This window comes from Schistocerca serialis, chromosome 9 (genome assembly GCF_023864345.2).
Source record: "Schistocerca serialis cubense isolate TAMUIC-IGC-003099 chromosome 9, iqSchSeri2.2, whole genome shotgun sequence".
NCBI classification, from domain to species: domain Eukaryota; kingdom Metazoa; phylum Arthropoda; class Insecta; order Orthoptera; family Acrididae; genus Schistocerca; species Schistocerca serialis.
The window spans coordinates 259643093-259657520 of record NC_064646.1 but is presented as its reverse complement, the minus strand read 5'-3'; the positions used below and the strand labels follow the sequence as shown (position 1 = coordinate 259657520).

Here is a 14428-nt window from a genome sequence, read left to right as displayed (position 1 = left end):
GCAGTAGTACCACTGCTCTCTGGGTAATGGCCCAAGAAAATACTGGCCCTAAGTTGGAACTTTGTGGGACCCCACAATTAAATACGACCTTCTTATTGCTGTTCAGCAGTGGTGACTAAACAGCAGAGCACTTTTTGGTTAGAATTAGTACATTGTATATATTAGTTGAAGAGCAGTAAACTAAGTGCTCTCAGTGTAAAGATGCTAGGAAATATGGCCCCAACATAGAATGTTGTGCGATTCCAAATTTAATTATAAATCTTCCTGTTCAGCAGCAGTAACTACACGTCAGAGCAACTTTTCGGTAGCTTTAGTAAATCCTACGTTTGAGTGAAATAGTGGTAGAATGGCACCCCTGAGGGTAGTGGCGCTGGAATTCTCAGGCTATCGACGCCCCACATTCGTGTGTGTGTGTGCAGCAACCGGAGAACAGCGTGGAGCGCGCTCTGCGGCGCGTGGCGCTGGTCTCGTCGGTGACGCTGCTGCTGCACGGGCTGGCTCAGGTGGGCATGTACCCGAAGCACTACCTGCGCGAGAGCGAGACCTGGCTCAACCTGGGCTGCAGCTCGCTGGTGCTGCTGGTGGCGGCGGCCGGCGAGGTCGGCCAGCCGGCGGACATGGCCGTCTCCACGCGCCACCAGCTCATCGTGCACGCCGCCGCGCTGGCCGTGCTCGCCGCCTGGGCCGACCTCATGATGCTCGTCAGCCGCTTCTCCGTCTGGGGCTACTACGCGCTCATGTTCAACGCCGTGCTCCTCAACGTCACCAAGGTAACTGGCTGGCTGACCCCCTCAGGCGCTAGCACCTCAAGGAATCTCGCATCGTTACAAAATCAGACGTCAAGTGATAGTCCTCCTTCCCAGGCTCTCCTTCCTTCAACATTCCTTCTCCTTCTGGACCACTGATGTCAGCATCATAACTCACAAATACATCGCAGGGAATTCTTCAGTGGTGACCCTTCCAGCGGATGTCACTCCAAAGGCTCCTCAATGTTATTAAAATATGCGGTTTTACTTGGTAACCTCCTCTGAGACATGCATTTCAAATACACTCCTGGAAATGGAAAGAAGAACACATTGACACCGGTGTGTCAGACCCACCATACTTGCTCCGGACACTGCGAGAGGGCTGTACAAGCAATGATCACACGCACGGCACAGCGGACACACCAGGAACCGCGGTGTTGGCCGTCGAATGGCGCTAGCTGCGCAGCATTTGTGCACCGCCGCCGTCAGTGTCAGCCAGTTTGCCGTGGCATACGGAGCTCCATCGCAGTCTTTAACACTGGTAGCATGCCGCGACGGCGTGGACGTGAACCGTATGTGCAGTTGACGGACTTTGAGCGAGGGCGTATAGTGGGCATGCGGGAGGCCGGGTGGACGTACCGCCGAATTGCTCAACACGTGGGGCGTGAGGTCTCCACAGTACATCGATGTTGTCGCCAGTGGTCGGCGGAAGGTGCACGTGCCCGTCGACCTGGGACCGGACCGCAGCGACGCACGGATGCACGCCAAGACCGTAGGATCCTACGCAGTGCCGTAGGGGACCGCACCGCCACTTCCCAGCAAATTAGGGACACTGTTGCTCCTGGGGTATCGGCGAGGACCATTCGCAACCGTCTCCATGAAGCTGGGCTACGGTCCCGCACACCGTTAGGCCGTCTTCCGCTCACGCTCCAACATCGTGCAGCCCGCCTCCAGTGGTGTCGCGACAGGCGTGAATGGAGGGATGAATGGAGACGTGTCGTCTTCAGCGATGAGAGTCGCTTCTGCCTTGGTGCCAATGATGGTCGTATGCGTGTTTGGCGCCGTGCAGGTGAGCGCCACAATCAGGACTGCATACGACCGAGGCACACAGGGCCAACACCGGCATCATGGTGTGGGGAGCGATCTCCTACACTGGCCGTACACCACTGGTGATCGTCGAGGGGACACTGAATGGTGCACGGTACATCCAAACCGTCATCGAACCCATCGTTCTACCATTCCTAGACCGGCAAGGGAACTTGCTGTTCCAACAGGACAATGCACGTCCGCATGTATCCCGTGCCACCCAACGTGCTCTAGAAGGTGTAAGTCAACTACCCTGGCCAGCAAGATCTCCGGATCTGTCCCCCATTGAGCACTGGATGAAGCGTCGTCTCACGCGGTCTGCACGTCCAGCACGAACGCTGGTCCAACTGAGGCGCCAGGTGGAAATGGCATGGCAAGCCGTTCCACAGGACTACATCCAGCATCTCTACGATCGTCTCCATGGGAGAATAGCAGCCTGCATTGCTGCGAAAGGTGGATATACACTGTACTAGTGCCGACATTGTGCATGCTCTGTTGCCTGTGTCTATGTGCCTGTGGTTCTGTCAGTGTGATCATGTGATGTATCTGACCCCAGGAATGTGTCAATAAAGTTTCCCCTTCCTGGGACAATGAATTCACGGTGTTCTTATTTCAATTTCCAGGAGTGTATTTTTGCACGCTGTGCCTTCTAGTTGCTTACCATATTAGAATATCCGGTGATACTCACTAAACCATCCTCGAGACCCTCAACATTTCTTCAGCATCCTACAGTCTGGTTTTTCTAAACTACTGAAGTAAAAGTCTCTCTAGCATCATCATCTCGTAACTATGTACGTGTTCACTGTATCCACGACCCATTAGACACTGAGGTGACAGAAGTCATGGGATAGCGATATACACATATACAGATAGCGGTAGTATTATGTACCTCAAGGAATCTCGCATCGTTACAATATCAGATTGTCAAGTGACATTCCTTCTTCCCAGGCTCTTCTCTTTTCATTCAACACCCTTCCTTCAACATTCCTTCTCCTTCTGGACCACTGATGGCAGCATCATAACTCACAAATGCATCCCAGAGAATTCTTCAGTGGTGACCCTTCCAGCGGATGTCACTCCAGAGGCTCCTCAGTGCTGTCAAAATACGCATTGTTACTTGGTAATCTCCTCTGTGACAAGCATTTCAAATATTTTTGCATGCATTGCCTTCTAGTTGCTTACCATATTAGAATATCTGGTGATACTCTTTGAAACCATCCCTGAAACCCTCAAAATTTCTTCAGCATCCTATAGTCTGGTTTTCTTAGACCACTATTTAGTAAAACTCTAACATCACCATCTCGTATGTACTGTACGTACGTGTTAACTGTGTCCAGGATCGATTATACACTGAGATGACAGAAGTCATGGGATAGCGATACGCACATATACAGATAGCGATACTATCACGTACGCGAGGTATAAAAGCGCAGCGCATTGACGGAGCGGTCATTAGTACTCAGGTGGTTCGTGCAAAACAGTTTCTCACGTGATTATGGCCGCACGACAGGAATTAATAGACTTTGAAAGCGGGTTAGTTGTTGGAGCTAGTCACGTGGGACATTCTAATTCGGAAATCGTAACAAAATTCAACATACTGAGATCCACACCCTCAGGAGTGTGCGAGGATACCAAATTAGCCCTCACCATGGACAAAGCAGTGGTTGACAGCCTTTACTTAACAACCGAGGGAAGCGGCGTTTGCGTAGAGTTGTTGATGCTAACAGACAAGCAGCACCGCGTAACGTAACCAGAGAAATCAATACTGGACGTACGACGAACATATCCGTTATGGCAGTGCGGCGAAATTTGGAGTTAATAGGCTGTGGCAGCAGAGGACCGACAGAAGTGCCTTTGCTAACAGTACGACATCGCCTGCAGTGCCTCTCCTGGGCTCGTCACCATATCAGTTGGAAACTAGACGACTGGAAAACCGGGGCTTAGTCAGATGAATTACGATTTCAGTTGGTAGGAGCTGATGATAGAGTTCGAGTGTGTCACAGACCCTACAAAGCCATGGATCCAAGTTAGCAGTAAGGCACTGTGGAAGCTGGTGGTGGCTCCATAATGGTGTGGGCTGTGTTTACATGAAATGAATTGTGTCCTCTGGTCCAACTGAACCGATATTTACAGGAAATAATTATGTACAGCTATTTGGAAACAATTTGCATCCATTCATGTTCCCAAGCAACGATGCCTCATGTCACTGAACCACAAATTTTCGCGATTGCTTTGAAGAACATTCTTGACAGTTCGAGTATATTATTTGGCCTCTCATATCATCTGACATGAATTCCATCGAACATTAATGGAACACAGTCGAGAGATCAGTTCGTGCGAAAACTTCTGCTCTGACAACACTTTCACGGTTCCAGGTGGCTGTAGAGACAGAACGCCTCAATATTTCTGCAGGGGACTTCCAACGACTTATTGAGTCCTTGCCACAACGACTTTTTGAATCCATGCCACATTGAGCTACTATACTACTAGTTCCGACATGATATTAGGAGGTATTCCATGACTTTCGTTACCTCAGTGTACTCCCATTGACGAGTAAGCCAGAACTTTTAATGATGACGCTGTCAGCTTGCACAACGCTTTTGGATAACCTTATTCAAGGTCCAGCTTCTCAAGATCTTTTATATAAATTTGCTCTCATCATTTACCAACTCAGAATGCGCAATCTTTGTCTATGAAGTTATGATTCCAGACCCTCTTATTGTACTTAAATATTCTTCCCTATCCTTTTTTACCTACCTTTGTAACGAAATCTTCTCGTATACCATCGTATCATATATACATCCATGGGAACTGTGTTGAACACCAACGCTACTCCATTTGATGACAGAATTGTATTCTTCCTTGAACACTTCCCATATGCAGCTCATTAAAGATCCTCCTCAATGACGTCAAATGGCATAGTATTAATGAGTAAGATCCTCTTCCTCTGGAACTTCTTGTTTTCTGAAATAAATTGCCTTCTCATTGGTTACCAAATTAGAATGTCCTTCAAAACCATCCAGCAGCCCTCAGCTTTCCTTCAAAATTCCACTGTCACCTGCTTTCTGGACCGTTGCAGGAAAACGTTCTCTGGGATCATTGTCTCAAAAGTACGTCCATAGAAACTGTACGCAGCTTTCATTGGACTCCAATCTATCACTGAGTCGCGTTCTCCAGTGATGATGTTTAGCGTGGACATCACTCAAGAACCTCATCAATATTGCCAACGTGCTCACAACTCTGCTGCGTGACCTCCTCAGGTACCAGAACTTTAAAGTTTCTTAAGCAAATTGGTCTCTTACACTTACGAAACCAGACTGGATAATGACGCTCTTTGAAGCCGTCCTCTCTGTACCCTAATCTTTTCCTTCAACACCCTTCCCTATCTATCTTTCAGAAATGCTGTAGGAAAAATTCTGGTAACGTCATGTGATAGCTACACCAAGGAAAGTCTATCAGATACACATTGGAGTCTCACTGAAAACGAAGTCAGATAATCCTGCGATGACCCTTGGAATGCATGTCACCCTAGAATCTCTTAATGGGGCCAAGGTGTGAAGCACTGCTGTGTAACTTTTTGTAGCACCAGCATCTCATGTTATCTCTCATAAATTGGCGTTTCATCGCTTACCAATCTAGAATGTCCGGTGTTACCCTTTCAAATTATCCTCTCCAGTTCCGCAACCTTTTCTTCAAGATCCTACGCATTCCTATATTCAAGAACATTAGAAGAAAATCTTCTCTGATATCATAATCTTACAGCTACATTCACAGTTAATGTATCTAGGAAGTTAGATTCCCCTGTGACGGTCATTTCAATGTACGTCACTCAAAAGTGTTATCTTTTCCTCTTAACACGCTGCCCTCTCTCGCTGCTATTTGCTCTCTTACTTTCACGTCGTAGGCACACAGTGTGTCTATAATCTCTATCCGAATAACAACTGCTCAGAATAACTCTTTTCAAATGACTTTGTAACCGGGAAGCTCTGACTTCCGTAAGGCGCAGGGGACTACATTTTATCATGAATGGCCTCATTATCATGATCGCTCTCTCTATACATCTTTCCTAAATGTGGTAAACATTCTGTTGTTACTATTTAAGAAAACATATGTGTTTGCCTAGATTTGATAACTTTTTTGTGTTACACGACTTAGTTTACGGCTTAGGTGCCTACTTTCTAGTGTTACGGAGTCTAATGTGCTCTTAAACAAATAGTAGACAACTGCCGAAGAAATTAACTGGTAATTCAAAATATACTGCTAACTTAGAAATACAAGAACTACACCGAAGAGCCAAAGAAACTGGCACACCTGTCTTATATCGTGTAGGGCCACCGCGATCACGTGGAAGTGCCTCAGTACGACGTGGCATGGACTCGACTAATGCCTGAAGTAGTGTTGCTGGGAATTGACACCATGAATCTTGCGGGGCTGTCCACAAATCCGTAAGACTACGAGTGGGTGCTGAACACCACGTTGCAAATCATCCCAAATTTGCTTAATAATGTCCGTGTCTGGGAAGTTTGGTGGCCAGCGGGAGTGTTTAAACTCGGAGTGTTCCTGGAGACACTCTGTAGCAACTCTGGATGTGTGGGGTGTCGCATTTCCTGCTGGAATTGCCCAAGCCTGTCAGAATGCACAGTGGACATGAATGGATGCAGGTGATCAGACAGGATGCTTACGTACATGTCACTTGTCAGAGTCGTATCTAGACGCATCAGGCGTCCCATGTCACTCCAAATGCATACACCCCAGACCATTACAGAACCTCCACCAGCTTAAATAGTCCCCTTCTGACACGCAAGGTCCATGGATTCATAAGTCTGTCTCCTTACCCGTACACGTCCATCCGCTCGATACAATTTGAAACGAGAATCTTCCGACCAGGCAACATGTTTCCAATCATCAACAGTCCAATGTCGGTGTTGACGGACCTAGGCGAGGCGTAAAGCTTTATGTCGTGCAGTTATCGAGGGTACACGAGTAGGACCTCGACTCCGAAAGCCCATATCGATGATGGTTCGTTGAATGGTTCGCTCGCTGACACTTGTTGATGGCCCAGCATTGAAATCTCCAGCAATTTGCGGAAATGTTGAGCTTCTGTCACGTTGAACGATTCTCCTCAGTCGTCGTCGGTCCCGTTCTTTCTGGGTCTTTTTCCATCCGCAGCGATGTCGGAGATTTGATGTTTTACCAGATTCCTGATATTCACGGTACACTCGTGAAATGGTCGTACGAGAAAATCCCCACTTCATCGCTACCTCGCAGATGCTGTGTCCCATCGCTCGTGTGCCGGCTATAACACCACGTTGAAACTCACTTAAATCTTGATAACCTGCTATTGTAGCAGCAGTAACCGAACTAGCAACTGCGTCAGACACTTGTCTTACACAGGCGTTGCTGACTCCAGCGCCGTATTTTGCCTGTTTGGATATATCTGTATTTGAATACGCATGTCTATACCAGTTTCTTTGGCGCTTCAGTTTAAATAAAATGCTGATATGAAACAATTTTGGTGTAATATTATCTAAATCACGTTATAGTAGTTTCTCACTACTCCATATTAAAACTAGGTACTATTAATATACAAAAGGGGGATCAAAGTTGCTTCGGTAATTTTATCACTATTAAAGGCTGGATATTTTAGAATAAATTATATATCTTTTATGAGTGTTTATGAATGTAATCTTTTGGAAGAGTTTTGTAACTTTTCTCTGTAATTAAGAATGAAGATTTTGGAACAACTTATACCAGAGAAAAAATGCTCCTTTCGGGTTACAAAAAAGGCAAATATGTTCCTCCTTAAAAGACTCTGACAGAAAAGTGGGGAAGCAGCTACCTCATTCCTCATTCCTCAGCAAAAATTTTGGCATGTGAACGTAGTTCTATTCTTTTAAAACACAATATTTTAACTTCTTTTATGCAGTCTCTCTTCGTTGTTATGCCTTCGTACTCACTACCACTGTCTCTATAAGTCTCTGTCCAGCTGTCTCCTTTTCTCCCTTTGATTTGCAGTACATCACACTGCCACTGTCTTCTTTCTCACTAACATCGTCTATTTCTGTCTGCTACCTCTTTCTCTTCCATCGGCATTGTCTCCTCTCTCTTCCACCACCACTGCCTCTCTGGTGCTCTGCTTCAGTACCAAAGACCGCGAATACGTTCACAAGCCAAAAATTTTGGCGAGAAAGGCTGAATGGCGAGTGAGGCAGCTGATCCTCCGCTTTTCTGTCATAGTCTTTTCAAATGTTCAAATGTGTGTGAATTCCTAAGGGACCAAACTGCTGAGGTCATCGGTCCCTAGACTTACCTACTTAAACTAGCTTATGCTAAGGACAACACACACACCCATACCAGAGGGAGGACTCGAACCTCCGGCGGGAGGCGCAGCGCAGTTCGTGACATTTCGCCTCTAACCGCGCGGCCATAATCTTTTAAAGAGGAACATATTTGCCTTTTTTGTGCTCTGAAAGGAGCATTTTCCCGCTGATTCCCTTCTTTTCCGTAATACAGCAAGATGTGCGGCTTATATAAAACCAGTTTTGTAGGCCAGTAAATTTCTTGTAGTTTATTTATATACTTCGACACAATTATATGCTTTGACACATATAAATTACTTTACATAAAAATGCACAACAGTTTTGGGCCACACTTTCAGTATACCAGAACATGCTATGTTTGATTTGCAAGTACAAAGAATTTTGTGTGATAAAATAATTTTTCTACGACAGTTAAGGCTACATTTATCCCTCGAACCGGATATTAGGTGCGTATTTTGCATGCGTAAGTATGGTAAATTTGAACCTCTGGACCTCAGTACTGGATAATGTTACCGAAAAAAGTTTCAAAGTTTCCCGAGAACATTATCTTAAGTACATCTGATAAAAATTTCGGCAATTTGTGGTGAATAGAAATTATAGAAGTGGCTATCCCCACAACTGGTACTTTTGGTGAGACGTTTGCTGTGGTTAGCTATTTAGATAACTGCATCCCACGGAACAAAAACGACTAAAAACAGTACTTTACGGTTTTCTCAGGAAGCACCCAGGAACAAATGATGCTTTTATAAGCCGCCTAAGGCCCCTACCGATTTGTTCAATTTGCCTGGGCTGTACGCAGTGTACAATGTTAATAAAATTCGACTCTGTACTGCAGGATAGCAACAGTATGTCCGTTCTTCCTTTAGGTGAACAAATTTTCGCTAGGCTATCCAAAGCATTTGATCCCTTATCTATGTGAACAATAGAACTGAAGAGACAGCCCACTGAAAAATTGTATTCCTGCGAGCGGCTTTTTGAAACGTACTGGTGCCTTTCGCTGTCATGCAGAGACACATAACTCGTACAACACAGGTTTGATGGAGGAAGGACATTAAACAAGCTTTCCCTTCTTGTATTTCAATGGTATCCAGAAAGATGAGAAAGAACCGTTTGGTCGTTCTCTTAGAGCCTTGTGTGTGCTTCCAGATGTTTTTAATTTTCAGTATTTGAAACCTTGATTGTATCTGTCCTCTCTCTTCAGAATTGTGTTACGTCTCATTCGGTGTTCCTGCTGGCCGATCCTTCTTTATTTTGTTAGCCTTTCTCTGCAGATGCCAACCTGACCGTATTTTCGAGAGACAGATTTAAGAAACTAAGCGTCGATATACTGCAAGTTAAATGTTTCTGAAACTCTTGTATTTGGGCGCAATAATGTAAGTGAGTTCATAATTTTCCGTTAACTCATTTTTAGTAACCTCTGTGGAATTATGTGAAGCTTTGCGTTGGTTCTGTTTTATCTTTCACATTGCCAGCTCCTTTAGGCCTTCTAGGTTAGTACCTCTATTTCTTCTCCACATTGTATCCTTGCTTGCTAACTTATTGATTAAATAAGGCACTACTGCAAGCCAATTGGTTCTCTGTAATATGATACAAGCGAATTAAATAGTACATTACAGGGTCACCACTAGGTTTTATACTGAGAAAAGAAAGAGAATGTCCTGCTGCTGTTAGTGTTAGAGAAGCGAATCCATCATCACAACAGCGTCCATTATCAACTGGAAGAAATTCAGCAGGCTTACTAACAATTTATGGTATTTCTTTTGTACCATGCAACACAGTAAATATTCATAGACATTTAATTTAAAGAAATTTATGCTCAAATGCTGATATAAATATCTTCGAAATATTAGGTAAATAAGTATTGGCGTACTATCTTCAGTGCTACTGCTCTTCCGCGGAATTTTCACTCATCCCAGTTATACTCAGCCAGTCTCGTAGAGCACCAAGGGCACGTCTTCTCTCTATCGTAAGGATTCGCAGACTTAGTAGTACTGTGGGCGGCAAGTCCTTCACTGTGACTACGTAAGGGCACAGAAAAATAAAAGTTGGTACACACAATTTTTTTCATAAATATCCATTTTATTTAAATTTTGTACTTTCTTGTATTACGAGGGCTATTTGGAAACTTCGTTCCAGTTGGGTGCGAAATGGAAACCACAGTGAAAGTCTGATGAAACTTTGCACAGATGTGTTGGCTGGTGTCTCTGGTATGCCCGTCGATAGCGTCGTGTGCTCGTTTCAGTACTGAGCGCACGGTGAACACGTAAAGATGTCTAGAAAATAGTGTCTCCGCCAGGTTTGAGGGCCTGGAGAGAGATTTCGCCTGATGTCATGCAGCCCGCATAACATAAATGACATGCGTTTCTTTCTTCATGACAATGCTTGGCTGCACTCTGCAAGGGCACGAAGATACTCATGCAGATTTTCGGTTGGAAGTATTTCATCAACCCCAATACAGCCCGTAATTGGCTCTCCCTGAGTTTCATCTCTGCTCACAAGAACCGCTGGCTATGAAGACAACATTTTGGCATGAACAACGAGCTGTAGCCCAGCGTAGAGAATTGGTGGAAAGCACTGGTGGCTACTTTCCATGGCGAGGGTGTTCTAAAGTTGATACAATGATATGTAAAATGTATAAGTCGTAGCGGCGACTATGTAGTGAAATCGCTGGAAGGTGAAGCTAACCCTTGCAAATCAAACATTTTTCATTTTCACAGTGGTTTCCATTTCTCGACCGATCTGACTTTATTTTCCGATTAGAGCTGGTATTATTGACCGCCGATCCTGAAGTAAATGCATACAGGTACACAGAAATAAATGTTGTTGCTTACATTCATCCCAAAAAGTTCAGTGCATTAATGAGTGGGCTGATGAAGCTCGTATTTGCTGTAGAATACACAGACCACTGACGAATAAGCAACGTCTTTCCGTGCAGTCTCGCGTTGAGCTCTTGTTGTCGCGACTGTACTGTTGCGGAAGCACGCAAATTGAAAAATAACAGGCCGAGAGACAAGTTATTATCCCAAATCGGCATCCACCTGGCCCAACTCCAAACAGACTGGCGTGGCTGAAAAGACCCAAGTTACACAAACAGCCGCCCTCTCCCTTCTGGGAGCAAATAAAAGATGAGTAACAAAAATTTACGCTTCTTGACAATTTATAAGGAGCAGAGACATTATTGGACAAGAATAATGACAGGCTACGATCGAAGACATGAAAGACAGAACATACGTAATATACATCGATGAACCAAAACATTATGACAACCTTTTAGACAGCATATTGGTCCACTTTCAGACACAGTACAGCAGCGATTCTTCTTGTCATGGATTCTATAAGTCCTTTGTAGGTTTCCAGGTGTGTGTGGTACCACATGCCTATTCATAGCTCAGTAAATTCCCCCAAATTACGGGACGGTGGTTTGTGGGCATGCACTGGCGCCCAATACGCGTGTCAGTAGGTACAGATCAGGGACATTTTATGGCTAAGACGTCAATGAGAGTTCACTGCCATACTCCTCAAACCACTGCAGCACGATTCTGGCCTTGTGTGTTATCTTGCTGGAAGATGTCATCGCCATCAGATAAGACATCAACCATGAAGGGATGAGGGTAGCCCGCTATAATTTTCACGTGGTTCACCTCTGTCATGGTATCTTCGAGTACTACCATAGGTTTCAGAAGCCAAATTCAATGTACTCCATAGCGCAATTCTGCTCTCACCGTCCTGCATTTGTGGCGCGGTGCTCGTTTCAAGCAACCATTCGCCTGGATGACGGTGTATAAGGACCCAGTTATCGACGTGGTGTAACAAGAAATACGATCATTCGACAGGCGACACTTTTCTATTGATCCACGGTGAAAACTCAGTATGCTATGCCCATTACAATCGTAACTGACGATGTCATTGGGTCAACACTGCAACGCGTAGGGGTCGTGTGATGTGGAGCTTCATGTTCAACAGTGGACTTTGAACGGTGCACTTCGAAACACTTGTGCCTACTCCAGCATTGTACTCTGACGACACATCTGCCACAGATCACTGCCTATCCTGGTTTACACAATGGGGGATCCTCTGGCGTCTAAGTTTTGTGATGAGACGTGGACGCGTGGACGTTCACTCCTGTTACTGGCATAACTACGATGCCAGGTCTGTCTTTCAGTAACTCAAATATTTTCCCAGATACAGCACTCAATTCTGCACCGGTGTCAATCAACACGTTTAGTTGTAGGCCGTGCATATTAACAGACACTACTATCTGTCTACACTTATCCTCGACTGTTTCTTTATTTTCCCACAATAAATCCTCGTCTATATCCAGGTCATTCCAGAAAAAATCATCCGACTTTGATCGTAAATCCGGCTTATCTCGCGGCTTTTTCAGCCTCTGTTCACATACAGTTTTAATTTCAAAACGTTTGTCCTGAGGCTTAGTCTGTAGCTTCGCCTCCAATACCGAAACCTTTTCCTGTAACTAGTGAGTGTTGCTTTGCTATCAATTCATTAATTGTCACCTTCGTTGATTTCTCTTTGGTCAGATTGATCTCATCTACCAATCTACCTGGAGGAATGTGCCCAGTAGTATCTGCAATCACTTCCTCTAGATCTGCGCAACCCACACTGCTATCGTCTGACCGTATAATGTCAGCTCTAACCTCATACACGCTGTAATCTAGGTGCTTTTCTACCAATCGTGTCCGGCTACCACTAAAATTTTCGTAATCTTTCTCCTTAATACTCTCGCAATGTTTAAACTGGAGGTTTGCGTCGGATGGGTCGGCCACTTCTAACACTATAACTTTCGGTAAAGTCTGCCGGTCAGGGCCAGAACTTTCCGTTACTACTTCAACATCCCACTCTTGCGGTATGAAGCACGACGAATCTTGCTCGTGCTCCCCATTAACATCAACTATTTCTGGTAAAGTCTGCCGGTTAGGACCAGAACTTTCTATCATTTCACAAACACTATCTTTCTGCGGGACGAGACGCGAAAAATCCTGCACGCGCTCCCCATAAACACTTCTCCCATACAGGCCTCTATAATCTCTTAGTTCGTCGTATAAGCGACCGAACTGCCTTAACCAGACCTCATCCCTCTCTGCATCCCCTCGCTCGACGACGGACGTTTTATCCGACATCTGATCTTCTCTCAACACTTGCGAATCATTCTTAAACTCAATCTCCAGTTCCGCTGTGGGTGTTACAGCTGCCACTTTATAATCGATTTCCGGAACACTACTTAAATTGTTCTCAATGACAGTGAATGTATTTTCTACTGCCGTGTCTACAGCTGATCTACTACTCGTGGGCGCACTCCTTCCTCCTGACACTGGCACACTCTCCCGCCGTTGATTATTCCATACGGAATTTTCATAACGACGACACCTCAGTTTCCTACTGTTATTGGGCCGCCAAAATTTCTCCACGACCGGTCGGCCCCTCACCGGCGCGGCTAATGGTTTCCCTGTCTCGTCCCAGCAGATACGCTCCCCGGATGTTGCTGAGGCGGCTGATCACACCCTCTGGCGTTATTACTATTCTGTGAAGCCCGTATCACGCTAGTATGATACTGGTTGCCGTCATTCCTGTTATTATTTGCATTGTACCGATTTTTCATTACGGCCCGAACCACTATTGTTATTGCTGCCAAGATTGCGGTATGCATTATTCCCATAGTTATAATTGTTGTGGTTGCTGTGGTACCCGTTGTTGTTACCACGGGCTCTACCACTATCGCGATTATTGCGCCAATTGTCCTCGTCCTCAACTCTTTCCAGGAAATCATTGATTGTCCTCTAATTGCTTCCTATGTAGCGTTTTGTATCATCTGGAAGCTTCTTGTAGAGTTCCCAGACTATTTCGGATTCTGTGCGGCGATCACGCAAATATTCCAACTTGCGGATCCAGCCCTCACAAAACTCCTTCATCGAGCCGCGCGAATTCGCATCGAAAGGCCTCGATACGACAAATTCGCGCCAGACTCTTTGTTGTTTTTGCTCTGACCAGTATTCAGCCAGAAACAAATTTTTAAATTCGTCAAAAGTCAGGTTCGTAATGTTAAGGTTTAAGCCCCAACGCTTGGCATCACCAGCCAACACATCAATAATCGCATTAATTTTTCTCTCATCAGTCCATGATCTGGGTAAAACTCTTTCACAATTTTTAATGAAATCCGTCGCGTGTATACCGCCTTTTTTCAAGGGGTCGTACCGCTCCTCTTTCGTCAACAATTCTGAACTATGTGCACAGATTGGCACATAGCTCTGTTTTTCGTCA

General features: G+C 45.2%; 1 protein-coding gene across 1 annotated transcript in view; it reads left to right on the top strand.

Moving 5' to 3' along the window:
- The window catches only part of LOC126419046 (transient receptor potential channel pyrexia-like), a 245435-nt gene that overhangs the window by 180620 nt on the left and 50387 nt on the right, over positions 1 to 14428 (top strand). Inside the window, exon 10 of the mRNA XM_050086118.1 lies at positions 420 to 770. Coding sequence (XP_049942075.1) covers positions 420 to 770 — 351 coding nt within the window. The remainder of the gene's footprint in view (positions 1 to 419; positions 771 to 14428) is intronic.